The sequence below is a fragment of the Filicampus tigris genome, chromosome 13 (genome assembly GCF_054856515.1).
Source record: "Filicampus tigris isolate MCC_2025a chromosome 13, RoL_Ftig_1.0, whole genome shotgun sequence".
NCBI classification, from domain to species: Eukaryota; Metazoa; Chordata; class Actinopteri; order Syngnathiformes; family Syngnathidae; genus Filicampus; species Filicampus tigris.
The window spans coordinates 1,356,654-1,384,120 of NC_141229.1; the positions used below are offsets into that span (position 1 = coordinate 1,356,654).

The window sequence follows — 27,467 nt, forward strand, 5'->3', positions numbered from 1 at the left end:
ACCCACGCACACACACAGCTGTGACAAAGCCTCTGCAGGATTAGCCAGCCTTTGTTGGCACAACACAAATTACAAGTCTTTTAGCGCACACTTATACCTCCCCGTGCGTGCGTGTGTGATTCTATATAATGTTTTATATGAGTGTATAGGGTTCCTTGTGAAGGTGTGTGTGTTCATGTATGGCAAAAGTAGGGAGGTTTAAAGGCCATGCGTGTGTGTTTGTGTGTGTGCGAGAGAGGGTGTGTTCATGTGTGAGTGTGTGGGTGTGTGCGTGTGATTAAGAGGTTGAGGCGTGACAGTGGAAGGCTGTGGTCTAAAACGTCGAGGAGGAGCGACTTGTCAGCCAGCGACGTCTCTTTTACCGGCGCACCACTTGCAATTTTCAAGTCCTTGCCTGCATGAAATTTGGTCGCGTCGTTGCCTTTGTCATATTGGAACGTTTTGACAAAACCTTTTTCAGCAAACATATTGGTACAGTATTTCTTATTGATATTGTGACAGTGTGACAAATTTGGCAGGTACTTGTTTTCCCCAAATCTTCAAATAGAACTTAAGCCCAAGCCCGGTCCTCGAGAGCCCCTATCCAGCTTTGTTTTAGATGCCTCCCTCCTCCAGCATACCCGATTCAAATGATCATGCTCAAACGGTCCTGATTAGCGATATGGCGATATTGGACATGCAATACGTTTCTTATGGAATTGTCTGCTTTTGTCTCAATTTGACCAGTCAGACGCAAACTTAAACGTACATCGCTATCCAATAGTTGAACATTATCTGGGGGGAATTACAATGAATTAACTAAGAATAAATTGAGCATGTTTATTTTGCTGCATGAAAAAAATGTATTTCTTTCATTCAATTAAAAAATGTCATTTTTATAGGCACGTGTTCAATATCGCAAGATTGAACGACTGTGCCGCATGTTTTTCCAATATCGTGCAGCATCCGCTACAACAAATTTGCTGGTCGACGGCCCTTACCAAGAACCACGCCAGGAACCGGGTCACGTCTCGATTGTCAAGGCTGCGTTTACGTTACGCACGTCAAAACGATACAAGGAACCGCGCGCCTCTTTGAGCCGCTTTGATTGACGGCTCGGCAGCTTTCACTCGCAATCCGAGCGCCGGTCCGACCGGCCGAGCCGGCCGCTCCCGGATGCTCTCAAAGCAGGAAATCTCACCGCATACTTTGCATCCTCCAGACCCATCGCATGTGAGCACGCACGTGCACGCACAAAAAGCCACACACACCTGCACACGCACGCACACACCCCATCTCACACACACACACACACACACTCGCGTACACGCACGCATACACAGAGACAGACACCTCCCCCGCCCCGAGGGAGTAGCTGATGAGCAGATGAACAATGAATCTTTTCACGGAGTTAAAAATTAAACACGTGTGAGTTCATTGGCAAGTCAAACCTTCAAACAGGTTGAAACACGGAAACAGCCGCACAAGACCAGCCACATTTTAAACGATTAGCGGCAATCCTCACAGAGAACCCAAACGCGAGTGCTTTTTTTGGGACAAAAAAAAACTCCCATTAGCAGCGCAGCCTTAGCGTTTCGGTTAGCATGCTCGCTGCGGCATTGGACAGCCACAACAAGACGGAGGTTAGCGCTAGGAGCTAACGAGGCGCTAACGTTGACGAGGCGCGTTCGGGAGCATTGGGGAGCGCCGGTGCACATTACGCAACGTCTGGTTTAGCGGCGGGTCTCCTCGGGCCCGCCGCCTCGGGCCCGCCGCCTCACTTTCTCCACACTTGGAGGACGTCCACCGCGAGCAGCGCTTGGGCGCTTTCCATTTGGAGCTTCAGCGCACAGCAGGAGCAAGCAAACAAGTCATTCAGTATTCGTTTTAGGGTCTTGTGGGGGGGAAAGTAAATCATCATTAAAAAGGCTACAAAAACAGTATTAGCAACGCGACCAGCATACGATACAGTCAGCGTTCCACATTCGACAAGAAACAAGCTGCCAGTAGCATTCGCAACAACGACGACTCACGCCAGTCACGACACGATTCCATCCAATTAGATGAGATGCGAAAACATTCAGTTGATCATCTATTTTTCGTTTGCCAGTTAGCTAGCCTGAATGATGATGATGCAATTCGACACAATTCATTCCAAATGCAATGGCTGAGATGCGATTTAATGTGTCATGTCATGTCATCTTCCAAAGCGCTTATCCTATACAGGGTCGCGGGGAGTTGCTGGAGCCTATCCCAGCCGTCAACGGGCGAAGGCAGACTACACCCCGAACTGGTCGCCAGCCAGTCGCAGGGCACGCACAGACACCGTCACTGAGCGGGAATCGATCCCACGCTGCCCGAACACAACTCGGGCGTGTGTACCGCTACACTATCGGTGGACATCGATTTAATGTGATGGACTCCAATTACAACAAAAAACACCAATTACGATGCGGGCCGTAACGACTGATTTGTCTGTGAATCGATTCATCTTTCAGTTGTCTCATGTAATGACAATTACAAATGCAGAGCGATTCATTTGGATTCGAAAGACACAATTCAATACGATTCTACGATGCGATTCCCTCCAGCTTTGGCACAGAGAGCATCCGGGATGCTAAATTGTCTTCCCGGGTTGTCCCGAGCGAGTACACTGGCCGCTTGTTTTCCAGGCCTTGGCACGTTCCCGCCGGCTCGGTCGCCAACGCCGACGTCTGTTCCGAAAGGCGAGAGTCAACAAAAGCGGCCTTCAGCTGTGTTTGCCTTTGTGCTCACCACACACGCACGCACACGCACACACACACACACACACACACACACACACAACAACAACTGCAAAAGGAGAAAGCGCGAGATCAGAGCGCCTCGTTGTTGCTCACAAGTTGACGTGTCTTTGATATGAGCCATGTGACAAGAAAAACAATAGTCGAGAAGAACAGCACTCAGAAGAGTGCAGATCTACAAAGTGCAAACAAAAGTGGAGAAAAAAAAAAGTTACATTTGTGTTGTTTTTCCAACCAGCTGTGAACAAGGTACTCCTGGTATGATGACTCAATTGTACCATTGTCGATTTTCACGCAAGGGGATGATTTGCAAACTTAAACAAAAAATGTCCGACAAATGTGTTAAAATTGTTTTGTGCGTTAGTTAGTTAGTTACTTAGTTATTCAGTTTGATTGTTTCTCTACATCCTGGTTTACTGAGGATGACGTTAAGATGACCGAATCGCACTATTGTCGGTCGAACGGTTCCAAATCGCAAGAAGAGAAAATGAAATTGTCATTGGAAGAATTGTGAAATGCCACATTTGTGATTGCGCTGTTTTGGATGCCCTGGCAGGGCAGTTGTTCCAAACAACAAAAATCGTACAAAAAGCATATGGGTGACGACCGATACCGGCCTTATTTTAAGGTATCGGTACTCGTTGAGGCTGCCGATACATCTGACATCGCGTTACACCGCGGCAGTTTGACACATCGGCGAATCAGAATCAGTGTCAGAAAGAAAGGTCTTTGCTCACAATTTTTTGTCGTTGTGTTCAATTATTGTTAGCTATCAAAAGTACTAGCGGTATCTGTACTCGCTATCGCTGAGTACGCAAAAAGTGATTTCTCATACTGGCATCGGCCTGGAAAAAAGTGGTATTGAACATCCTTGATGTTTGATAATGTCATTGTGTTTTGTGTAATTGTTGGTTCAATGGCAAAAGTGGAAAAGAAAAAAGTGAGGCGTCTTATTCGTACCAACGGGCCACTTCCTGGTTCACGGAGGACGAAGCCACACCGGATCGTACCATTTTCGATTCTCTGGCACGGTGAAGTGGTTCACCCCTGATGTGGGCTAATGGCTCCAAAAAACTGGGCTAAAAACTGAAAATGGATTTCTTGTACCAAAGTGAAAATTGCCCCCGTGTCCCAATTCACTTTGATTGACAGTTGTCAGGCTACTTCCTGCTCTGATGGTGGCTTAATTGCGCCACTTGGATTCGAGGCGGTGGCAAAGAAGCTGCCGTGAGCAAAACCACAAAATGAACCCGTCCAACTCCACATCGCCAAAGATGGCGCGGCCATATTTGGTGTCAACATGTATAAGAGGACTTGAGCGCGCGCGTATAGCGTGCATGCACTCAAATTCATTTCTGTTCCCCCGCTTCCCGTCTACGACGTATTATACAGTCGCACGCTTTTAAGAGCAGGCTGCAAAATTGCGTCAATTCCCCACAGGCGGCGTGAGCGTGGGCCTGTAATCTATTATCTATTATCACTCGGCAGGCGTCAGCTTCGGCGCATTTTCATTTTCTCCACCAAGAACAAGAAGAAGAAGAAGAAGAAGAAGAAAACGAAGCGGAGGAGGAGGCTGATGAAAGGCCATTTTCTGCCCCTTTTTCATCCAAGGGCTATTTTTAGACGCTTCTCCTCGTTGGCCACATGAAAGACTGAGGAGCTCGCTGCTGCTCCATCTGCGTGTGTGCGTGATGATGGAACAGGTGGGGGGGTGCCCACAGGTGACGTCATGGGGGTGCTTGAAGATTTGAAGAAAAGGGTAGCGTGTGGTGTTTCCTGCTTGAATGCGTGCGTGTGTTTTGATCCGCTCTGCGTGTGTTTGTGCGTGTGCGTATGTGTGTACATACGTGTGCGTATGAGCAAAAGTGTGTTTGTGTGTTTATCCGCTCCGTGTGCGCGTGTGCATGTTGCAAGTGTGTGTGTGAGTGTGCACGTGTGTCTGAGGGTTGTTGTGTGTTGCGCCTGAGTTTTGTGTGTACGTGCGAATGTGTGTGTGTGTGTGTGTGTGTGTGTGGTGGTGTTTTTGTGTGTGTGTGCATGAGAGTGAAGTATTGCGTGTGAGTGTATGTAAGACGTGTACACGCACGGCATAAATGTCGTGGTCGTTATTTACGGTCATCACAAATCATGCCGATCGGTTTGCCCTGTGAGTTACGGCGGCGCCGGCACACTCCTTGTGGCCCAAGGGGGTCGGCCGAGCCGCTTTACGGCGCCATAAAGCGCTCCTCTCAAAACAGTGGCGTCCCGTTTTACTGCCAGCCCAATTAGGCCTGCAGGTTAGCGCCTGTTAAACATCATTGACTGATACTTTAGCCCGCTAGCTTAGCATTAGCTTCCGCTAGCTGCTGAAATCCAGTTTTATTTTGGTAGGTTCCTACTTCATATATATGGAGGGCGTTAGTTGGACCTCAGACTCAACGATTCTAACTTCTGTGACTTGTGTGTGAGTACAAGCATTGCTGTTAGCTCTGTTACCTTGTTTTATTTAGTTAGGTTTCTACTTCCTGTTTTGGCTCCATTGCGAGGACTCTCAGTCGGTGGGGTCAAACGACTTTTTCAGAACAAAGAACTGTGATTTTTATCTTCTGAAACTGATGTGAGCATAAGCGTTGGTTCTGTAATCGCTTTTGCCCAGTTTTATTTTCGCAGGTTGCTACTTCCTGTTTCTGTTCATTGGACTAGAATTTCATGTAGTCTGAGGCAACCTTTGGTTAGCAAATAACTTTTGGGGGGATGGTCTGTGAGTGTTCTGAGCACAAGTGTTGCTTCTGTATGACAGTTGCCACCCTTTGAAACACTTGTTGCACTTAATAAATACCAAACTGCTGATTACAGGGGATGAGCTGATTAATTCTAATGGTGTCGGTTTTTGAAGAACAAAAAAAATCCCTTAAAATAAAAAAATCAACATTTTGTGAATGGTCTGACTTAGAAGGAAGAAATATAGTAAGAAAACTGCCCAAAATAGCGAGGTAAAACTGCAATGCATGATGTTTTGGTCACAAATAACCGAACCGCGAAGTAGCGAGGGACCACTGTATTGAATGTGTAATAATTAAGGGAAGAAGAGAAGTAGCCATAGGTTGTGCAGAGTTGCATTATGTCAAAATAAGAGTGAACAATGATTTTTACATAGAATAAAACCAAATGAGACACAATTAATCTCCATCACGTATTAATATTTTAACCTAAAAAAATTCAAAAGATGACTTTATTGGATTTTTTCCGATCATTGACATAATAAAGAGGATTTCTTAGTTTGACGGCTCTTATTGTGAAATCTCGAAGCGGATACGTTGTCGTTAGCCCCGCCAGCTTCCCCGCGAGTCCTCCATGCCTCCCCTCCGCCTTGCGCTCTCCTTCTCACTTGCCCGCGCTGAGGCTCCCGAGCTCGGCCAGTCTCAGCGAGTCTCTCCGAGCGTGTGGAGCCGAGCGCGACTCGGCTGTCGGCGGCCACCGAGACGGCATGAGGGCGGCCGCCTGCCGCCGACTTTCTGGACCGCAGCGCGTCGTTCACCGGACCGCCGCAAGTTGACAAGTTTGATTTTGAAACGTGTTTTTCTCGCACTTGTGGAGGATTTCCTACTAATTAAAAAAAAAAAAAAAAAACCTGAAAGACGGACTTTTGGGGTTGGGGGGGCTTGAGAGTTTGACTGTGGAATTACTGCGTACACTTTGCAGCCTACACGGACATACATTGGGTGAGTTTGGATGCGTTTACTAGTATGATTATGATTCATATTTACCTGTTCAAATAGGGATCGACTCATTTCCTTGGATGGTACAATCAAACAGGTTGACTCCAGCGTGTGTGCGTGAGCGTGCGTGTACGTGTGCACGTGTGTTACCATATTCCAGTCCAGCATATCATCATATTATTGTTGTTATTATTTGGGATTTTGTGCTTTGCATTTATATTGCAGTGGTGGTCCTACATCATTACGTATGCAGTTCTTAAATATTGATATGGTGGTCTGGTATCATTATGTTTGCATTTTGTAAACATTTAATTGCAGCTATGGTTTTACATACTTTTTATACATATTTATAAAAATATATTCATATATGTCTACTTTGGTGGCATACATGATACCATTTTTTTGATGAATTCAATGCAACATGCAAAGTAGATTCTAGTCTTCTTGTACTTATCCCCTTTTCATGTTGACAGTGCACTTTGATGGTCGGGCTGAGGAAAAAGATGAATAATTGAAATGGTGGGAAAACATGTTGAATATGAATTCATCATCATCATCAGTGCGTTGTTGGTTTTTTTCCTTTTTCTTTTAACGAGTGGCATGCCTAAACGTCGGCTGTGAAGTTCCTCCGGAAAAGATCCTCCATGGGAGTCAGATGTGTTCCTTGCTTGGCTTTACGGCCGGATCAAATGATAGCTGAACAAAGTGCAATATGCAGGCGCTCTAAGAGTGGGTGGGTGCGTGATGAATGTCGTTGCCGACGTGCCAATCGTACGTTTCCACACTTTTTAGGGGCTCTGATCACACTTGAGGGGAGTGTATTTGTTTGAGGCTACATTATAGTGTGTGGGAAATTTTGCAAGGAAAACCAGAAGAAAGTGTAATGGAAGTTTAAAACAAAAAAAAAGTTTACGCGTCTTCGCTTATACAGTACAGTACAGTAGTTAAACATACTGCGGCAGTGACTTTTTTAAAAAGCACCATCATTAGGCACTTTTTAGATAGAAAGACTTTTTTTAAAAAGTTGTTTTCATTGTAACTTATACATATATATATATATATATATATATATATATATATATATATATATATATATATATATATATATATATATATATATTTTTTTTTTTATATATCATACCACAGTTATTTCATTTATTGACTTCAACATATTGTAACAGTGTTCATCCAAAATTTGGAATTGGCACTATATGCAAGTATTATAATTATTGTAATATTATTTTTTCTTTTTTAAATATGTTTTATTTGTATTACACGTTACTATTTCTCCTATTATATTTGTTTTTACTTTTTTATGTTGAGAATTATAATCAGGCTCTATCTTTGATTTTTATATTTCTGTTTTGCAAATTTGTATGTATATTTGTGTAATATATTTTTAGTACTCCTTAGATGTACTATTTATTTTGAATTTGTCATAATTTTAATTAGGAACTTTACAGTTAAAAGTATTGTATATATATATATATATGTATATATATACATATATATGTGTGTATATATATATATATATATATATATATATATATATATTGCACAGTGTAAACATTTAAATGCTCATTTTTCAGTGTATATTTGTATTATGCGTTGTGATCAATATTGTGATCGTAATGAAGCGCTGCCATGTGCGTGGTGAGTTGCACCGTGCGTAGCCTGACACGCAGCTACCTGACCTGATCTCGTTTGCACATTCTTGGACATTTTTGCTGCGCTCCGGCGTGTTGCTTTTTAATTTTTGATCATATTGAGCTGACAAGCGCACCCCCCTCCAATCTCCTCTGTGAGCCGATTGCTATCTTCTCTCACCCCGGGGATGCGGTTGATTGATTGACAGTCAGCAGGAGGAGGGGGAGGGTGCGTGACGGCCACCAGGAGGCGCACCTGTCGGTCGTCGCGTGAGGTGGAGGCCCGGCCCGGCGCGGCGTGTGTGATTTGCGGTCATGTTTTATTCACCGCCGCCGCCTTTCATGTTAGGAAAATATTAGAATGGCAAACACGTCGCTAGCATTTGAGCGCTCGTGCGTCCACTGGCGGGTCCGACGCCACATGAAAGCGCTCTGGGAGGAGTCGCGCTTTTGCCGCAAAGAAAGCTCGAGAACAAGCGCTCGCTGCTTCTTTAAGTGACGCTCTTCCACAAAGACACAACTATATCAAATAGTTAGACAGGGACAATTGCTTTAGAATAGGCATGTTCGATACCACTTTTCTCAGACCGATGATACAGACTGATACCAAGTACTGATACTATATTGATGATTCGACTTTGTCTTCTTTCTGCTCCATTTTATCCGAGATTGGAGAACATTTGTATTCATATGATATTGTTATTTCCTCTTTTATTATAAATGAACAAAATTCCCCCCCAAAGAACGATACCACTAGTACTTATGATACATCAAATTTCAATGAACTCTTTGAGAGCTAATCGTGAAACAAGGCCTATCTGTCTTCCTGACGCACATGATGATTCACCGTTGTGTCAAACGGCCGCCATGTGGCACCAGGAAGACTTCAATTGCTATCGTTGGTTGTTATCGGCATCCTTTTCGCGAGAACCCAGTTTCTTGAAATAAGACCGGTGTCGGGCCGATACCTATACCTGCAATCGGTCCTCGCGCATCCCTACTGAAGACACAACAGGCTGGGGGAAGTGAGTGTCAGATGCTCAACTTGTGCACAGGTGGAAATCTCTTTTACACAGGCATTGTCCCGCCACGGTTACAGTTGCGGTACTAGCTCGGAAGCCAGGAAATGTGCAGGTCCACCTAAATACTCATGTCGGTGAGACATTGGCTTTGGACACAATGTGGCAGGAGAAGCAAGAGTTTGGAATTTCCTTGGACTGAGCTTTGCGCTCCAAAAACGTCCCGGGTCAACGTGAACACTTCCCATGCCGTGTCGCTGTGACAACTGCTTTCGACACAACCGGGTGGTAGAAGTGAGTATCAGGTGTTCAGCTTCGCAGGCGTGTCCAGTTGGGAATACATTTTACACACGCTTGTCGTCCGGCCCGTTGAAGCGCTGACGCTACCTCGGAAGTCGGAAATTTTGCTGTTCCTCTTGTGGAGTGACAGCTGCTTTCGGCACAAACTTGACGCCGCTCTCCCGGTCAAGTCAAGTCAAATCAAATGTATCTGTATAGCCCCGAATCACAAGAAAGTCTCAAAGGGCTTCATATGCACATTGTTGTCAACATATTGACCACACCCCCTGATCCTAAGCCCCACGGGAGAGCAAGGAAAAACTAAAAAATTTTTTTTTAAAAAACAGGCTGTGATACAACCTCTGACTGCCAAAAACTTGACATTGACTTTGCAAAGATGGATAAGCGCCGTTTCAACGGCGTTCCAGCCAAACTAGAAAGTGTACTCAAACACCCAAGCTTTTAATTTCATTCAATTCCACGATTACATGCCAATCTTAGGCTAGCCTAGCAATTAGCGTGGCTTCTCTTGTTTCTTGTCATCCCTTAGTGAGAACGAGACATGTCAGAGCTGTAGCTTATTTGTGGCCACGCTGGCAATGATAACGAGTTGAGCTGCAATAGTAGCCAGCCCAAGCTCATTGCTAGCTAGCTGGAGCCACGCACGCAAGTAGCACCGAGCTTCCCTCGACCTCAGACTATGTGACGTGAGCGGGTTGCTCCACTTGAACATGCTCGCGTTCAGCCCAGCGAAGCCTTTTTGGGACCGTCCCCGCCAATCGGAGAAACTTAAACTTGGTCTTTGATTCTCAGTTTTGCTATTCAGTGTCTTTTGATGAGGTGCAAAATGCTACATTTGATGTGTAGACTGCGATGCGAAACCGCTTATTTGGAGCCTTGCACAATCTAGGAGGCTGACGTGCTAACCGCTCCTCTACCGAGCCACCTGTTAGATACCGTTCAAAATCAAACATATACTCTTGTTAAAATTTCTGCTGACGCGTAGCGTCAAATCCGCAAAAAAGGTTAGCTCTTCTACGTGTGTGGTCGCCGCGCAACCGTCTTCGGCAGCAGTCGGGCCCTTCAAGGCCGCCGTATAAACAAACAGGCGGCGGGGAGGCCGACATGAAAGGCGTCAGTGTCGGCGTATTAGCGTCTGCGTTGCGTTATCGTCCCGCCCGCTGCCTCGGCAAGGCGCTAACGCTGAGCTAGCGAGCGAGCGGTGTGTGTGCGCGCGTGGCGGGGGGAAGAAAAAGAAAAGCAGCAGTGTTAACACAACACAACCTCTCTGTGGACGCACAATACGCGCCTGTGTGTGCGAGCCAAGACCACTCGCCCGCTAACCTTTGTGTGTGTGTGTGTGTGTGTGTGTGTGTGTGCGCGCGTGCGTGCGCGGGCGAGCGAGCGGTGGTCGGCGTCTCGCAGACGAGGTTACTCCCAGGCTATGTACACAGCTAGACGGGTATGGAAGAAAAAACAGTGGAACACCACTGAGGTTGTACAATGCGGAATTCAAGCAGGAGCTTTCTGGAAAATTACGCCGCTAACGTTGCACAAAACGCAGGCAAAGACGCTTTTATTGTTTTCACATTTTGCTTTTAGCGGTGACTCACTGGTTCTCAAACTTTTGACACCAAGTACCACTCACGAAAAATATTTAGCACTCCAAGTGCCACCGTGATGACAACAACAAAAACACGGCACGACACTGTAATAGTATGCACTTTGAAACAGTGCTTTTCATATTTTAACTCATATAAAACAGCCGAACTTGATAACGATGAGTTTATTTGTATCATTTAAACAGAGTATATGAATAGCAATTCAAAATTCTGGGAAAAAAAACAGATCCACTGAAGTCCCAAAAGTTGGCTTAATGTGTCCAACTAACCGAATTGGATTGTTTTCTATATATAAAAAAAAAATCTTCCAATATAACAAACAAAAGTACAGTTTGCAAAGAGATAGCTAGAAATGCTAAGCTAGTAGCGCTCCTGCGCTGTCATTTTCTTCGCAAACAAACGCCGCCATTTTCTTTGCAAGCTCGTCGCGGAACATTTGTCAAGTGCCACGTTCCCGCGCTTGACGGATCGTCTCCCCGATGCGTCGTAGTGAACGCTTGAGCTGTCGGTCCAACTGACGTGGCTTGACCCGTCGTCTGTTTGTCTTGCAGGTGGGCGCCGGCGACGCCATGCGAGCTCCGGGTGCCGCCTGAGCTGGCGTGGGGCCTCGCTTCCGTTTGCCTCGCCGGGATGACGGCGGCGGCGTGGCGTCGGCTGTGGCTGGCGTGCGTCCTGCTGCCCGCATGCGCGGCGGCGGCCAGGCTGCCCGTCGCCGAGCCCGCAGGTAGGACGCGCTTCCTCTTGTTGACTCGCGGCGCATCAACACTCAAAATGCTCCTTTGACAGGGCGGGCGGGAAACAAGGTGTATGGGTCACCGCAAAAAAAAAAAAAAAAAAAAAAAAAAGAGGTGAGGCAGGCCAAGGAGCCGATCGGTTGGCACGGGAGTCGGGCCGATAAGGATTTGGAGAGGCCGATTCCCATATTTGTCAGGAAAAACGATTCCGTGATAGGTCCCAGGTTTTAACTTCATAAATTCCATGTAGTACGTGATACATTTCACGTTCTACATGTCATCATGTTGTCATGTTTTAACACGATCGATTTGAAATCGTAACGTGGCAAAGGTCACGTTTTAACGTGATAAGTTTCACCGTTTGACGTGATATGGTTCACATCTTAATATGATAATCACATAACGTGAAAAGGATCATGTTAAACTGTGTTCGGATAGGGAAAGGATTAGATTCACATTCTACAGCACAAATTCCACGTTTTTATGGATTTGAAATGTTACGTTTGACATTTTAACTTAATAGGTTCCGCATTTTTATGTGATAAGTTTCACGTTTTACATGATAAGTTATCACATCTTATCGTGATTAATGTCACGTTATAACGTGGTAAATTTCACGATTGAACGTGACAATTTTCACGATTGAACGTGACCATTTTCACGACTGAACGTGACCATTTTCACGATTGAACGTGACCATTTTCACGATTGAACGTGATAACGTGATTTTGGCCTGGCACCGAAGGAGCAAGTGAGGTGAAAGCCGATGTAGGAAAAATGTGAAGCATCCCAAAGGAAATTGAGTAGCTGGGGGAAAAACCAAAAAGGTGTGAAAAGGAGGCGACTTGTTTCCGTGATCTTCCTCACGGCGTCATGATTTCACGCAGACGACGTGCGCGTGCGTGTTGTGTGTTTTGAGGATTTAATTGGACTCTTGACGCTTTTTAGTTTCTCCTCCTTCTTGTTCTTTGGTGTCCCCGAGGCAAAGGAACCAGCGAGGATCAAATTCCAAAGTAAACGCAGGACATGTTTGCTTTAATCACTCGGCCCCAAAAAAAAAAAAAAAAAAAATAGAAATAACAAATGCAGAGGAGTCATCTTTTTTCTTTGAGGCAGCGGCCAAAGTCTTTGTGCTGCTTTTGCTTTCAAGTCTGTGTGTGCGTGTCTGCGTGTGGGAGACATGTCAAGCTCAGCACTTTTTTGCACTGTGTGCGTGTGTGCGTGTAACTGGAGACTGCGTGCGTGCGTGCGTGCGTCTCTACCAGATTCACAAAAGTATCGGGACACAATTCTCATCTTGTTCATTTTCCTCCTCTTCCTCGTCATCTTCCTCGTCCTTCTTGCCGCCTTCGTCTTCCCTCATCATCCTCGTCTTCCTCCTCGTCTTCCTCTTTCTCAACCTGCTCCTCCTCATTTGGCTCATCTTTGTCTTCATCACCCGTACTTGCTCTTCCTCATCCCCTTCATCTTCCTCGTCCTCCTCGCGGCCGTCATCGTCCTCCTCCTCATTCTCAACCTGCTCATCGTCTTGACATGGCGTCCTCGTCTTGGTCGTCACGCCACGTCTTCCTTGACCGTCTCCCTCATCTTCCTCACCTTCCCCGTTGTCCTCATCTCGCTTGTCTCGGTCCTGTCCATCGTCTCGCTCATTGTCCCGGTCCTCCTGATGTCTCCGTGGGCCTGCGTGTCTCATCGTCCTCATGAGCGCCGTTCGTTTGTCGTCCTCTTCATCATCACGCTCACCCTCATCATCGTCGTGCGCGGTGGCGCCGCCGCTCTGTCGTCCGGCAGATGGACGAGCGGTGGGTAGAAAGTGACTGTTGTTTACTGGCAGATGGCTCCGTTTCCGACCTACCTGTGTGTGTGCGCGCGCGCGTGCGTATGTGGGTCATCAAGTAGACGCTGGCGCTAAACGCAGACGCGTCCTTGAACGCCGCACGTCGTCTGACGGCGACGGCGGCCAAATGACTTACTCGTTGACGTCACGCTGAGTTGTGCCTGAGTGTGTGTGTGCGTGTCTCTTGCGTTTACAGTACCAAGCGCCCCTCCCCCGGCAAGCCCGCATGATTTGTGTGGCTCCTCCGCGCTGACGTTTTGGAGCAGCATATTTAGCACTCTCACTTTTGCCATTCCATCACTGTGCGGGCATACGTGCCTGCGCGCGCGTGACTTCGGACTCGTTTTACTGACTTCTAACTTGGTGGCAATGGCAGGAGGAGTCTTGCAAACGGACAACACGACGGGCAGCTTGGAACCAAAATGGCAGACCTCCTGTGCGTTTGTTTTGTGGGTCTGCTCACGACAGACATGTCGACCAAATTCTGTGTTGCTAAGTGCAACTGGCTTGGGAGGCTACTTTTTCAAAAGATTCAGGGGCGCTCTGATTAACCAACGGCGACTTATCAAACGTTGCCGCCGTGCCCCGCCCACACCTAGTGACGTTTTATAGAATGGCTTCTTGAGACTTTTTGGTGGGTCTACCCATGGTAGACATCTCTACCAAATCCCTTGGGAAATGATTGTTTTATTATTATTGTTATTGAGGGCACCGATGTGCTAAAATGGTCACTTGCAACTAAAATGTTGGACTTGCCATGTCTTTTCAGGCAGGCATGACTTTTTTTGTGGGTCTACTCACAGTAGACATGTCGACCAAATCATATTCTTCAATGTCAGAGAGGCACTGCCAGGCCAAGCAGACGAACCTACAACAACACCGACCGTCTGTTTTCATGTTGCTTTTCAGGCATGACTTTTTTTTGTGGGTCTATTCATGATAATCATGTCTACCAAATTCCATGTTGCTATGTCAAAGTGTCTAGGGTGGGGGGGATGGGGGGGCGGCGCGGCGCCTTCATTTTTCCAAAATGTGAAGTTTGAGTGGCTGGCTGTGAGACAGTTCAAATCCTTGCGGCTGATCGACGCGCACACGAGTGACGCCAGGGGGAAAGTTGGCACTCGGCCGGGGGAGACGAGATGAAGCCAGTTACACGACCAAAATAAAATTCCATGGGAATTTTCAAGCACTGCTGGCGTGATTTGCCCCCCCCCCCCAGTCACCCCCGCCCCCCCCCCAAAAAAGAGAGGTCGTCGTCGCCCTCACCGCCGCCGTGGTCTCCTTTCCAGGCCCAGAGCGGCTTCCATTACACTCTGCAGGCGGCACAAGGATTTATTATTTTTGCTCTCCTGGCAGAATAACACCACGAGGGGAGGGCGGGCGGGGGGGTTAGCGGGGTTGGGGGGGGGGGGGGGGGTTGATGGGCGTGACGGGGGAAAGAAGGACGGTTTTGGTTTCAGCCAGCAAAGATGGCCCTGTTTCCATTCACAGAAAGGTTCACGCGGGCCAGACGAGGCCGTTCAGGATCATTCGGGACAAACGAGTCAAGTTCAGTTTTTCAATTAAAAAAAAAAGTACTTGGCCGACATCGAAAGAGAAAAAGTCCAAATGTTTTGATTTCAAAATAACAATTAAACCAAAGGTAAATGTCACAAGGTGTCAAAAAGAGTGGATTTAGAAAACGATTTTTTTTCATTCATTTGAAGCCCTAACCCAGGCTTGAAACCCTCATTTGAAACCATAACCCGTATTTGAAACTAGATTGTAAATCCTAATGTGAACTCTAACCCACTTTTTTTTCAAAACCGTCATTTTAAACCTTGACACAGATTTTATACCCTAATATGAAGAACTAATTTGAAACCTTAACCCTTGATTCAAAGCCTGACCCTGACCCAAACCTTTTCTTTTAAAACTTTACAACATGCTTAAAACCCAAATGTGGAAGCCCCTAACCCCATCTTGAAAATTTGACTTCAGACCCTCATTTGAAATTGAACCCAGATTTAAAAGCTTAATGTTAAAATCCAACCCAAATTTCACCCTAATTTGAAGGACTAATTTGAACCAATCCTAATTTGAAACCCTACTGCAAAACACTCACCCATATACTGTATGAAACCTTAACCCCAAATTGTCTCGGCAACCCTTGTGGAAACCTAACCCTAATTTGAAACCATAACATTGGCTTCACACCCTAATTTGAAACCGTAACCCAGTCTTAAAAGCCAACTCAACCGTGACCTAAATTTGGCAGATTCATTTGAAACACAAACCCAAGTTTCAAATCCTAAACCCTTGTTTGAAACCCTAATTGGAAACCCTTGCCCTCATTTCAAATCATTTGAATTGCGAAACTCGACTGGAAACCCCAATTTGAAACTTTAATCCGAAACTGTAAAAGAGGCTGAAAACTGAACACGGCGGCACGAGAAGAGACAAGCAGCAGAAAGTCAAACAGGGTGTGTAAGTATTGTGTGCGTGTGCGCGCGTGCGCGTGTGTTGTTGGCACACAACCTGCCATCTGTTTGCATCTGCAACACACACACCCATGGTTGTTTTGCAATCCATCAGACTAATTGTGTAAAAACGTGTTTGTGTGCCTACGTGTGTGCTTGCGCACGCATGTGTGTGTGTGCGTGTGTGTGTGAGAGAGAGAGAGAGAGACTCCACTTTGCAGAGTGCAGATAAAATTCCGCAAGACGTTTTCAAGCATTTTGTCCGTTGAGCAAGCGGCGGGCCCGACACAAAGAGACTCTTTGTTGCGACCCTGGCTAAGTATCACTGATGACAATCTCAGCAATTTGCTGCAGGCGAGCTCGTCAATGAACGCGTATGTCAACGGCGGCAAGCGGCCGCCACAGGTACGCCTGTGTGGACACCTGAAAATGACAATTACAACCCAAAGATGGCCTCTTGAAATCAAAATAGGCCGCTCTTTGTGTCTTTTTGAGACTTTTTTGTGGGTCTACTCATGATAAACAACGTCTACCAAATTGCATGTTGCCAACTGAAACTGGCTTTGGGGGCTGGATTGTTTTTGGGGGTGCTTAATCTCAAGAAGGCGTTATTGAGCCAAAATGGACATTTTAAACGAAAATTTTGTGGGCCTACTCATGGTAGACAGGCCGAGCAAATTTCATGGCGCGCAGTCAAAATTTTCTTGTCGATTTCCAAAGGGCAGCAATGAGCCAAAATGTTCACTCTAGGCCAACATGGCTGCCTGTCTGTGTCTTAGCAGGCATGCTTCTTTGCTTCTTGAGACTTTTTTGTGGCTCTGCTCATGACAGACATGCCTACTCCATTTCACATGGCAGGGGCTTCTTTTTATGTCATGTTTTTAATGCAAGATGTCAGGAGCTGGCCTCTTCAAACCAAAATGTCAGACTTCCTGTGAGACTTTTTTGTGGGTCTCCTCATGTCGACCAAATTTTTGGCTGCTAAGTGAAAGTGCGTTCAGGGCCCAGACTCGTTAGCTACGCATCTATCTTTAAGTCCAGAATAGAGGCATCAAGCTCAGGGGGAGGCGTCGCTTTCTTCTCTTTCTTGACCTCCGGCGGACCTCCTACACCCCGCCCCCAGAAAGCAGCGCCCGCCACCCCCCCCCTCCCCCCACCCCGCCCCGTGCGCCAAACACGGCGGTGCGAGCCAGTCAGGACGGCCTCGATTAAGCGCATTGTGCTGCTGTATTTACATCCGGCCAAAGCGCATTAAAGTGACATTAGGGCCGCTGGCTGAAAGAAGTGGGGGCGGGGCGCTCCTCCAGGATGTACCCCTGGCATCGCTGTGAAATGAAAGTGAGGTGAAGAAAGGGGGAGGCCACAGATCCTGTGTGAAGGTCACGTGATGGCGGCCGCTCCGTGCCAAACAAACGCTTGGCAGCCTTTTTGCACAGGAAGTCAGTAGAAGTCCTTTGGCGGGAAAGCGGGCGGGCGGCCACCGTCTGCAATATGTCTCGGCAAATCCGAGGAGGGAGCGTTAGTGGGGCAAACTATTTTGTATCAAGTCGTTCGTATTGGATACATTTTGCACCACCGACTAGCATAGTTAGCAAGTCACCAAAAAAACATTGTTTGAAAAAACATTGACTTCTAGGCGAGTTTCAAAATAGTTTCAAACAGGGATTCAAATTAGGGTTCCAGATTCAGATTTGGTATTCCAAGTAAGGTTTCAAACAAAGGATAGAGATTCAAATTGAGGTTTCAAGACAGTTTCAAGTTAGGGCTTGAGTAAGGCTTAAGGTTTTGCATTTGCTTTCAAACATGAATTAGTGTTTCAAAGCAGAGTTTCAAGACTGGTTGGGGTTTCAAACTAGGATTAAAGTTTCAAATTAGACTGTCGGATTAGGATTTCGTTTAGGGTTTCAAATAAAGTGTACCTGGGGCTTCAAATGAAGGTTTCAAGACAGGGTTATATGTTCAAATAATGGTTCTGTTTTCAAACAGGATTAGGGTTGCAAATCAAGGTTTCAAGTAGGGCTCGATCGATATGGATGATTTTAGGCTGCTGCCGATTCGGATATTTGCCGGAATACGATTCCAATAACCGATTAGTGAGTCAATTAATTTAAAAAAAAGTTTTTGTGTTCCCTTTACATTCGAATCAATAAAGAACATTTGACTGTTTTACAACACTTTGTCCTTTAGTATTTGTTTAAAATTGTCAAAACTTGATCGATTTTTACCAATTCCTTTTTTGGGGGGGCCGGGTAGGGTGTTTGAATAACATTATCTTTGTCTTTTGTTGTAATGTGTGTGGGGGGGGAAATAAACAATGAAAAAAAATCGGCCGACATAGGCTCTTAAAATTGGCCAATATTGGCCGATTAATCGGCCAGGCTCTAGTTTTCAAGATATGTTTGGATAGCAAATTAGGGTTTGAAACCAATGGTAGGGTTTCAAATTGGGGTTCTAGATCTGGATTAGGGTTTGGAACAGAGGTTGAGGTTTCAGAGTTTCAAATTAGCGTTTCAATCTTGGATTAGTGTTTCAAATTTGATTTAGGATTGGAAAATCAGAGTTTCGTACTCAGGTATCAACTGTAGTTTCGGATTTCAAATTAGAACTTGAATCCTGCGTTTGGGTTTCACGCAAGTGTTAGGGTTCAAGTAAGTGTTTCAAGTCTGGATTCGGCTTTCAAATAAGGGCCCTGATCAGACTGTAGTGCAGCATTCGTTAAGCGAACGGAGAAAGTCCGTCCATCCTGTCGCTTGGTCGCCGACAGAAAACAAACAATCCCATCCAATAAAAGCGATCGTTTGTCGCCCGATCGTTTGTCGGGCCCAATCGTTTATCGCGGGGACGCGACGCGGCAGCTGGGCCACCGCGAGGCGTTCCCGGCGAGGACTTGATCAAGACGAATGTCTCCATCTGGAATCCATCTCTCTCTGGGAGCGCTTTAACAGCACTTAATGCTTTCAAACGGCGCGCAAAAATCACCTGCCCGCTTGGCAAAGTCGATCCCGGAGGAATGCCTTCGCACTTTAGTGCTTTTTAATCTCTGATTGGCTGCTCGGCCCACAGGCAAAGGAGCATTGTTTATTGATTAAATTTTTTTTTAAATATGATGTTTAAAGCTAGGATGGGTTTTTTTTGTTTTTTTTCATTTTCACCCAAGCCGCTACTGTAACATCTTGCTGTATTTTAACATCCCGCGCTGGCCCACCGGATGGCGCACCGAAAATGACGTAGCGGAAATGACGCAATTTACGTAGCAATTGGCAAAGAGCGAGCTAAAATGCGGAAAATAATCGCACAATAATTACTGTGTAAACAAAAACAAAAATAATTGACCTCGGACAAAGTCAACTTCTTTCCGACGAGGTCTTAGCTGCCCAATAAGGTGCCTGACGTAAAATACACAAAAGTTACATACTATAGCTTTTCTGTTTTTTTGAGTCTTATCAAACTGCTCCTTTTGATACCTCATTTGTTGAAAGGCGCCTCTGCTTGGAGTAGGGTTTTTAACGAGTGCTTCAATTCCTAGATCAGGGTTTGAAATGGCAGTTGAAAGATGAATTTGGGGTTTGAGATTAGGGTTCCAATTTGCAAGACTCAAGATTTGCAATGAGGTTTCAAGCCGGCATTCGAACATGGTTTCAAATTCGGGTTTTGAATCAAGTTTTGCGTTTTCAAATTGGGGAGTCAAAACGAGGGTTGGGTAGCAGATTATGAGTCCAAGCCTTTTCAAGACTGGGTTAGCGTTTCAGAATAGGTTTCAAATGAGTGTTTCGAACCAGGATTAGGGTTTCAAATCATGATGTCTGGTTTTTGAATAAGTGTGAATGCTTCAAATTAGTTTATTGAAAACATGAAATATTAAGAGTTGGTTGTTTAGCCTTGCAGTTGTCCATTTTTCATAATTTGCCCCAAAATTTGCCAATAATGTCGATGTGGATTCTGTGGCACTACTTGACGTATAAGTTTCTTAACATAAGGTTCATTATTTGGGGCCTGGAGCTGAAAAAGTTTGTTCAGAGATGAAGAAAAAATACTCATCTTTCTTGATGTGAGCTCTTGGTCATATCGCCGGCTGCGCCCAACTTTTGTGCTATTATCCATTTATTGGTGGCATCATTTGAGCAGCCGTACCATTTATCAGGCCGCAGGCTCGCCGGCCAAATTGTATTTATGGACCCACGCTGCCGGTCGCGTTGTCGCCGAGCAGCCCCGATGAAAGTCTCCGCATTTTCTTCTCCTGCACTACGGAAAGTCATCAAAGTGCCATTAACGCCCATGTCGGCCGCTGCACGGCCTGGGTAATTGACACAAGGACACAAAAGTTGATGTTCTCGGTGTACCTAGAAAATGGATTTGTGCTGGGAGAACACTTTTTCCAGGATTCAACCAAAACGTTGATTTACAACTCTAGACTGAGTTTGTCTTTCAAGGACCTGAAAATGAGCCTGAAATGGACAATTTGAAGCAAAACGGCACACTTCCTGCGCCTCTTCAGGTTTGGCTTCCTGACATTTTTGGTGGGCCTACTCATGGTAGACATCCCCACCAAATTGCATATTGCTAAGTCAGTCTAGCTTCGGGGGCTGGATTTTTTTTTTTTGCAATATGGACAAGGACACCTGGAAAATGCGAACAAGCTGCAAACTAGCAGACTTGCTGTGTCTTTTGGCGCATGGCTTCTTAAGACTTTTTTGTGGGTCTACTCATGATAGACATGCCTACCAAAAATGACATGTTGCTAAGTCAAAGTGGCTTCAGGGGCTTGAGTTTTCAAAAGCCCTCGGGGCGCTGTGCTTATGAGGCGTCCTTCCGGCTCCCTCGCCGCGGCCCTCGCTGAGCGCGAGGCGCTCCATGGAAAGACTTCCCCCACATAAAGAGTCTCTTTCTTCCTCCTGCGGCGACAGGCCGTCCGTCCGGCCGGCCGGCCGGCCTCCTTGCGGCTTTGCTGAGGATAAATAAACCTCTTCAAGCGCAGAAGAGATGGCGTCTGCGAGCGCACGCCGACCCGGCTCAATGAGAGGGCCTATATTATTGTCAAGGGCTATTTGTTATCCTACTGAGAGGCGGGGCGGGGCCGCGCCGCGCCGCGCCGGCCTCTTGATTCACACACTGACCATCTTACCACACACACTGGTGGAAAAAGTGCTCTTCAAACAGAAGCTGATAGCGACAGGGAAAGTAAGTAAAGCTATTCATCCATCTGCTCCCCTTTCTGTGACTGCGCCTTTCACTCAGCTGATGCGGCTTCCCACAGTCAGATATTGACATGAAGTTCATCGGGTGTGACCTATGAAATAGTTGTCGGATGGTGACAGTTGACGCCTTCGCTGGCCAGTATGAAAGGGGCTAGCCGCACAATTCCAAATCTGTAACATGCATTAGCGCCACCCGCAGGGCCGGAGCGGAAGGGCCCGAACGGCCGCGTCAGGGTCTTGACTTCTTACTTGAATCAGTTCTTAGAGCAAGCTTGTTAGTTTGTGTTAGTTTTTATTTTTTCGAAAAGGCTTCTTTATACTTTAGTTTTGATTAGTTCCACTATCAGTTTTACTTTTTTTTTAATATATGGAGTATCAGTCCAGTGCAATTTGGAGAAAAAAAGGGTCACTAAGTATTGTGTACTAAAGTAAAGTACAATTCTCAAACTGACCTGTAGCGGCAGATGTACACCAAATAACAAAATAAATACATTTAGAATCAACCCTGAAAACGCATTTATGATATTAGTTGACAAAGACGAAAACAAAAGCCATTTTTGCTATAATTATAGTTGGTTTTAGTTAATTGTATCAATGCCAGATTTTGTTCGTTTTTCGTTCACCGTAATCACCTCGGAGAGTAGGAAGAGTCCGACGTTTTACGACTGTGGCCTTGCGCTGTCTGTTGCGCTCCACTTGAGTGACATTCTCATTAGTTGTTCAAACTGAAGTATATCAAGTTGCAGGAACACATTCTGAAAAATACAGTTCGCTTGGTAAAAAAATATGACCAAAAAAGAAGGACAACTGCTTTCTTGTCACTCTTTGTTGTTACAGCCCGCTTGCATCGGGACCATCGAGGTGGTTGGCACCAACTTTTTAACAAACATTACTGCCACCTATTGAAGCCGAGTGTAACTGCACCGCCTGACACTTCATGATTTCTTTTTTTTTTTTTTTTTGACGGTTTAGGGTGCTTTGGCCTTAAGGGAGGTTTGCTTCTCTCAACTTGAATGACATTCTCCTTTAATATGCCTTTTTTTTTGGGGGGGGGGGCAGTCGTGACTGACTTCTAAGCGCTGGCTCACCAATTAGGAATTCCGTTCTTGTTGCATTTTCCCCTGTAAGGCACTTTTACATCCACGCTGTCAAGGTGAGTCAATGGAAAAGTCATGAAAACAGCACTCCGGCTTCAGGTTATGCAACACCAGCACGGCTTCCCGTAGCAAATTTTGCACTCTTAATCCAGATTTCGGGACGTGATGGACGGACGCTGTCGACGACCGACGATGACTTTGCTCTTTTTCTGCGCGGCTCTTCAAAGTGCGAGCGATGGATCTTGCAGCCAATTACATCTGTGAGGCATCCACATGGGACGCCAAACATCCTTTTCGGCCTCTCAGCATGGAAGCTCCTATTGTTGGGGGGGGGGGGGGGGCGTTTGAAATTGCTGCCTTTCTTCATAGTTGTCGTCTCTTCTTAGACCGGATTAATGACCATTTTCAGGGCTTTCCCACGAGCAAAAACTTGGTAGAGCTCCCTGGCAAATATTTAAAAAATCTGCGTCAGAATTTCAATTAACAACATGATTTTTGGTAGGCTTGTCTATGATGAGTATACCCACAAAAAAAAGTCTCAAGGAGGCGTGCTTCAAAAGACACCAAGAGGTCTGCCATCTTGTTTCAAAGCAGCCATTTTACTCAACATTGGCTCAGTATTGCACCGCAGATGTCTTTTTGTGAAAATTCAGCCCCCTGAAACCAGTTTCAATTAGCAACATGAAACTTGGGAGACATTTTGTATGATGAGTAGAGTTTTGTCCATTTGCAGGGGTCCTTTAAAGACGAAATCTAAAAAAAAAAAAATATATATATATATATATGTATAATATATATATTTTTTTTTTCCGTTAACTACCAAATTTGAACCACTTACTGTATACTAGACAGTTTGGCATTGCGCGTGCGGCCATTAAAGACAAAAAATACCATATTGCACATAAGTCTGTCCTCCGTCCAAATGAGGTCTTCCTCCTGGCTGTGACCTGAAAACTTTGCTTATATTGTGGAGTGTCAAGGCGATTGCACCAACTGCGCAACGTGACCCCTCCCCCAGCGCCGCGCTCCGCGTTGAAGGCGTTTCAAGACATATGTTGTCGTTTGCCTTTGCAGAGGTCAGCGCTAATACGCCAGTCAGTGAGCCATTCATTCATTCTGCTGCCGCCGCCGCCGCTCGCAACGCCGGCGCCTCCGTGTTTTCCTTTTCCTCAATGGGCCTTCTTGTTTGCAATTTCAAAAAACAAAAATGTTACAAGCACCAGAAGTCTTAGAGAAACTCGTCACCTCAGGGCGTTCAAAAGGCGACGCACTAGCTCGCGGAACTTTGCTTACTTGCACTGTCTACCGCAGCCCGTCTAAGCGTCGTTTTTTGTTGTAATGCTTTTCATTGCAAAGTGTGCCTGTGTTGTCCTTGGAAGGACTGCAAGCAGCCCACAGCACACTATTTGCCGTTATACAGAAGCTAATTTGGCTTACTTTCGATTACCATCACTGCCCGTCTAGGCGTGATTTGTTGTCGACGTGCGGGTGTAGGCCTGGTAAGCAGTCCAGTGGATCCAAACACCCACAATGTAATTTCCAGGAGTGGAGGCGCATTTGACCTGTTAACTTGACTAACTTTCTACTCCGACCGCAGCCCCTTTAGGCATGGCCATTTTTTAAAAGGATTTCCATGACCAAGTGTTGCCCTTTAACAGCTCATGTCACACCCTCCCTTAGACAAATTGGACACGCTCACTTTACATTTCTACCGCAACCCCACCAGGCGTCATTATTTTTTAGCAGTATTTGTCTTTATAGAGTGTTGCTATTTCATAAAGCATGTCAACCTGCAGATGAAAACACCCACTTACTCACACTGATGGAATGAAGCCCACAGCCCATCTAAGCATCGTTACCTGTTGTAATAGTTTTCATTCCGAAGTGTGCGCCCATTAGGACCACATCGACACTTGAGAACAGTCAGGTGCAGATTTGAAGCAATGACTTTGCCTTAAGTTCGATGTCTCCTGCAACCCGTCTAGGCATCTTTTCTTATCTGTCAACATGTGAAAGCAGTCCAGAGAATGAAAACACCCGCCCCCAAAATTTAATTTGAGGGAATTTAGCTGAATTTGACATGCTAAGGTTGCTTGATTTGGATTTCTAACGCAGCTCGTCTAGGCGTCATTATTTGCTGTTATCATCTCCGTCAAAAAGTCTGGTTATGTCTGGCCTTATAAGGTCACATCAGCATGTGAAAGCAGTTCAGCCGATAAAAACATCTGCTTTCAATATTTGCAGATTTCTACCACAACCCATCTATGCATTCTTATTTGCTGATTTCTTTTGCAGCCCATCAAAGCGTCATTATTACTTTCACTTACATGAGAGAACTGTCCATTGAATGAAAACACACCAAAATTTCATTCCAGAGGATTCACACAAAGTTGGCGCACTAACTTTATATTCCTCCTGCACCTGACCGTCTAGGCAGAAGAACAATTAAGCTCAAGTGAATTGCACCTAAATCAACTTTGTGAGCTTTCTCGCCTGCGTTTCAATTCCTGTTTACCGTACGTCAGCCTGCCGCCGTGCCAGGATCCAACAGCGCCCACACCTTTCTAGTCGGGTCGCCGGTGGGTGTGTCAGGCCGTCATCTATCACACGCCTCCTTCGCCCTTTCCCAGGGTTCTGATGTGTGTGCGTGCAAACACTCGTGGCGTTGTCGTTCCCAGCTGGTGTGTGTGAAAGTATGTGTGTGTGTGTTTGGGCGGGGGGGGTCACGGCGTTCCCTTGAATGGTTACCACGGAAACGACGTGGAAGCGAGAGGAGAGGTCTGATTTAAAGGGCCGCCACGGCGTGTTGATTTTTCTCTGGCTCTCTGCTTACCTCATGCAAACATTGCGCAAGACTCACGTTAAAGAACACTTTTTTCTTTCCTACCCGGGCAGAATTCTTTTGTAAACCGTCGCTTCATAAAATTACAAATACGTCATTGATAATTGTAAATCATACATTACAACCGTCATGCCTTCGTCGATGAATTGTGTTGCTCGGAAATGCTGTTATTGCTAATGGGGTAGAGTGTAAAGACTTGAGTGACATTTCAATGCTTCAAGTGTATGATTTGATATGAAAAGGTGTAAATTGCTAACGTCGTCGTCTTGTTTTTCTTGCTGGCAGACGGCGGCGCGTCCAGCGAGTCGGCCTTCCTGGAGGACTTTGTCCTGGGCGTGGGCGACACCCTGGAAATGTCATGTGACCCCGAGGAGGACTCGGCCCGGCCCGCCGTTTGGTACAAGGACGGCGGGGTGCTGTTGCCTAGCGAGCGGACGCGGCCCGGCCCGAGGATGCTGCGCATCGTCAACGTGTCGTACGAGGACTCGGGCGTGTACGCCTGCCGACTGGCCCGCAATAACAGGCTGCTCAGCAACTACACCATCAGGGTGACAGGTACGCACTGGTTTCAACCGCCACCCGTCCAGGCGGCAAAACCGTTTGGAGGATCTTTTTTGCTCATTTCCAGCGTCAGGGCATCAATAATACATTTCCTGGCTGCATGCTGTCATCGTGGCGGGCGACGGCTTTCTAGCGCAACCTGTCAAGGCGGCAAAACGGTCACACCAAAAGTCCATGGTAGAGTTTCCTTGCCATGGCTATGCTTAGCTTATGCTAAGCTAAAAAACATTTTGATTTGCACCGCAACCTATCTAGGCAGGAACATAATTTAGTCCAGAATAAGATACGCTTTGATGTACAGCAGGCTCTGTTTTTTTCGCTCTGTTTTGCTTATATCTATATAACTATGGACTAAATCGTCTTCACTAACTTAAATCTAAACTAGTCTTAACTTGTTTGGCCTCAGCCAACCGCCATCGGATTCCTTGATGTGTATCGAAAATAGAAGGTTAAGGGGGGGGCGTGTGTGTGTGTGCGTATGTAGCTGTAGATTCAATGTCAGGCAACACCAGCTGAGGCTCTTATTGACAAGTCATTACAAAGCAATTAGCTGGAAACATTTCATCATTGCCAACAGATGGCGTGGCAAGAAATGAAAGACGGGCACACTGGCATCAAGCCGGGAAAGAAATGGCCTGCGTCGTGGCGATCACAGGTGGATGACTTCCACTTTTGTATGAAGACATCAAGTTAGCAGTTGTACCAAATCTCCAGGATGAGCCCGCTTCTTTGCAAACTTTGAATTTAGTGGCAATGTTTGTCTTAAAGGATTCCTGGAAATGGTCCAAATGAGCCCAAAGTTGAAGCCCAAATGGACTTCCTGTGTCTTTTTGTGCATTGCTTGTTGAGACTTTTTTGTGGGTCTACATACGATAGACATGTCTACCAAATTGCTTGTTGCCAAGTCTAACGGGCTTTTGGGGCTGCGTGTTATTAAAAAATGTCAAAACGAACACCTGCGAGCCAAAATTTCCACTTTAAAAATGAACATGACAAGACTTCATGTGTCTTGTCTTCTTGTGACTATTTTGTGGGTCTACTCATGGTAGACATGCCTACCAAATTCCTAGTTACTTCATGTGTTTATACTACAGGACACTATCAAGACAAAGTATCTGCTTTAAACCCAAATAGCAGCAATATTGTGTCTTGTTGTGCATTGCTTCTTGAGACTTTTTTGTGGGTTTACTCATGATGGACATGTCTACCAAATCCCGCGTTGCTAGGTTGAACTGGCTTTTCGGGCAGAATTTTTTTTAAAAAGTCACCTGCAAGCCCAAATTTCTTCTCTAAACAAAAATGACCCACTTTGCGTTGCGTCATGGCTTCAAGACTTTTTTGGTGGGCTTACTTGATGATAGACACGCCTACCAAATTCCTTGTTGTTTGGTCAAAGTGGCTTTGGTGACAGAATTTTTGTTATATTCGAATGGATGATGCCAAGCCCAAATTTCCGCTTTAAACCAAAATGGCCAACTTCCGTTGCTTTTTCGGACATCACTTCCTGAGACTTTTTTATGGGTCTCCTTGTGACAGACATGTCAACCAAATTTCACTTTGCTAAGGCCAATTGGCTTCGGCGACCGAATTTTCAAAGTGTCTTTCTTTCAATAGGAGGAAAAGTAGCGAGGAGAGGTCACGACTGGCTATTTTCATCATTTGGGAGTTGTTTTCGCACTCACTTGTCCGCCTTTCAGCGACGAGTCAAGTGGGACT

The 27,467-nt window shown here is 45.8% G+C and overlaps 1 protein-coding gene across 9 annotated transcripts in view; it reads left to right on the forward strand.

Annotated features, from left to right (window-relative positions):
* Window positions 1–27,467, forward strand: part of fgfr3 (fibroblast growth factor receptor 3) — a 102,577-nt gene that overhangs the window by 39,729 nt on the left and 35,381 nt on the right. For 7 of the 9 annotated variants that reach the window (XM_086050451.1, XM_086050455.1, XM_086050450.1 and 4 more), the window contains exons 4-5: window positions 11,578–11,750; window positions 25,476–25,745. In XM_086050451.1, coding sequence (XP_085906577.1) covers window positions 11,578–11,750; window positions 25,476–25,745 — 443 coding nt within the window. Of the gene's footprint in view, window positions 1–6,145; window positions 6,464–10,090; window positions 10,112–11,577; window positions 11,751–25,475; window positions 25,746–27,467 lie in introns of those variants that run through there. The other 2 variants (XM_086050457.1, XM_086050459.1) reach the window with 2 other exon arrangements.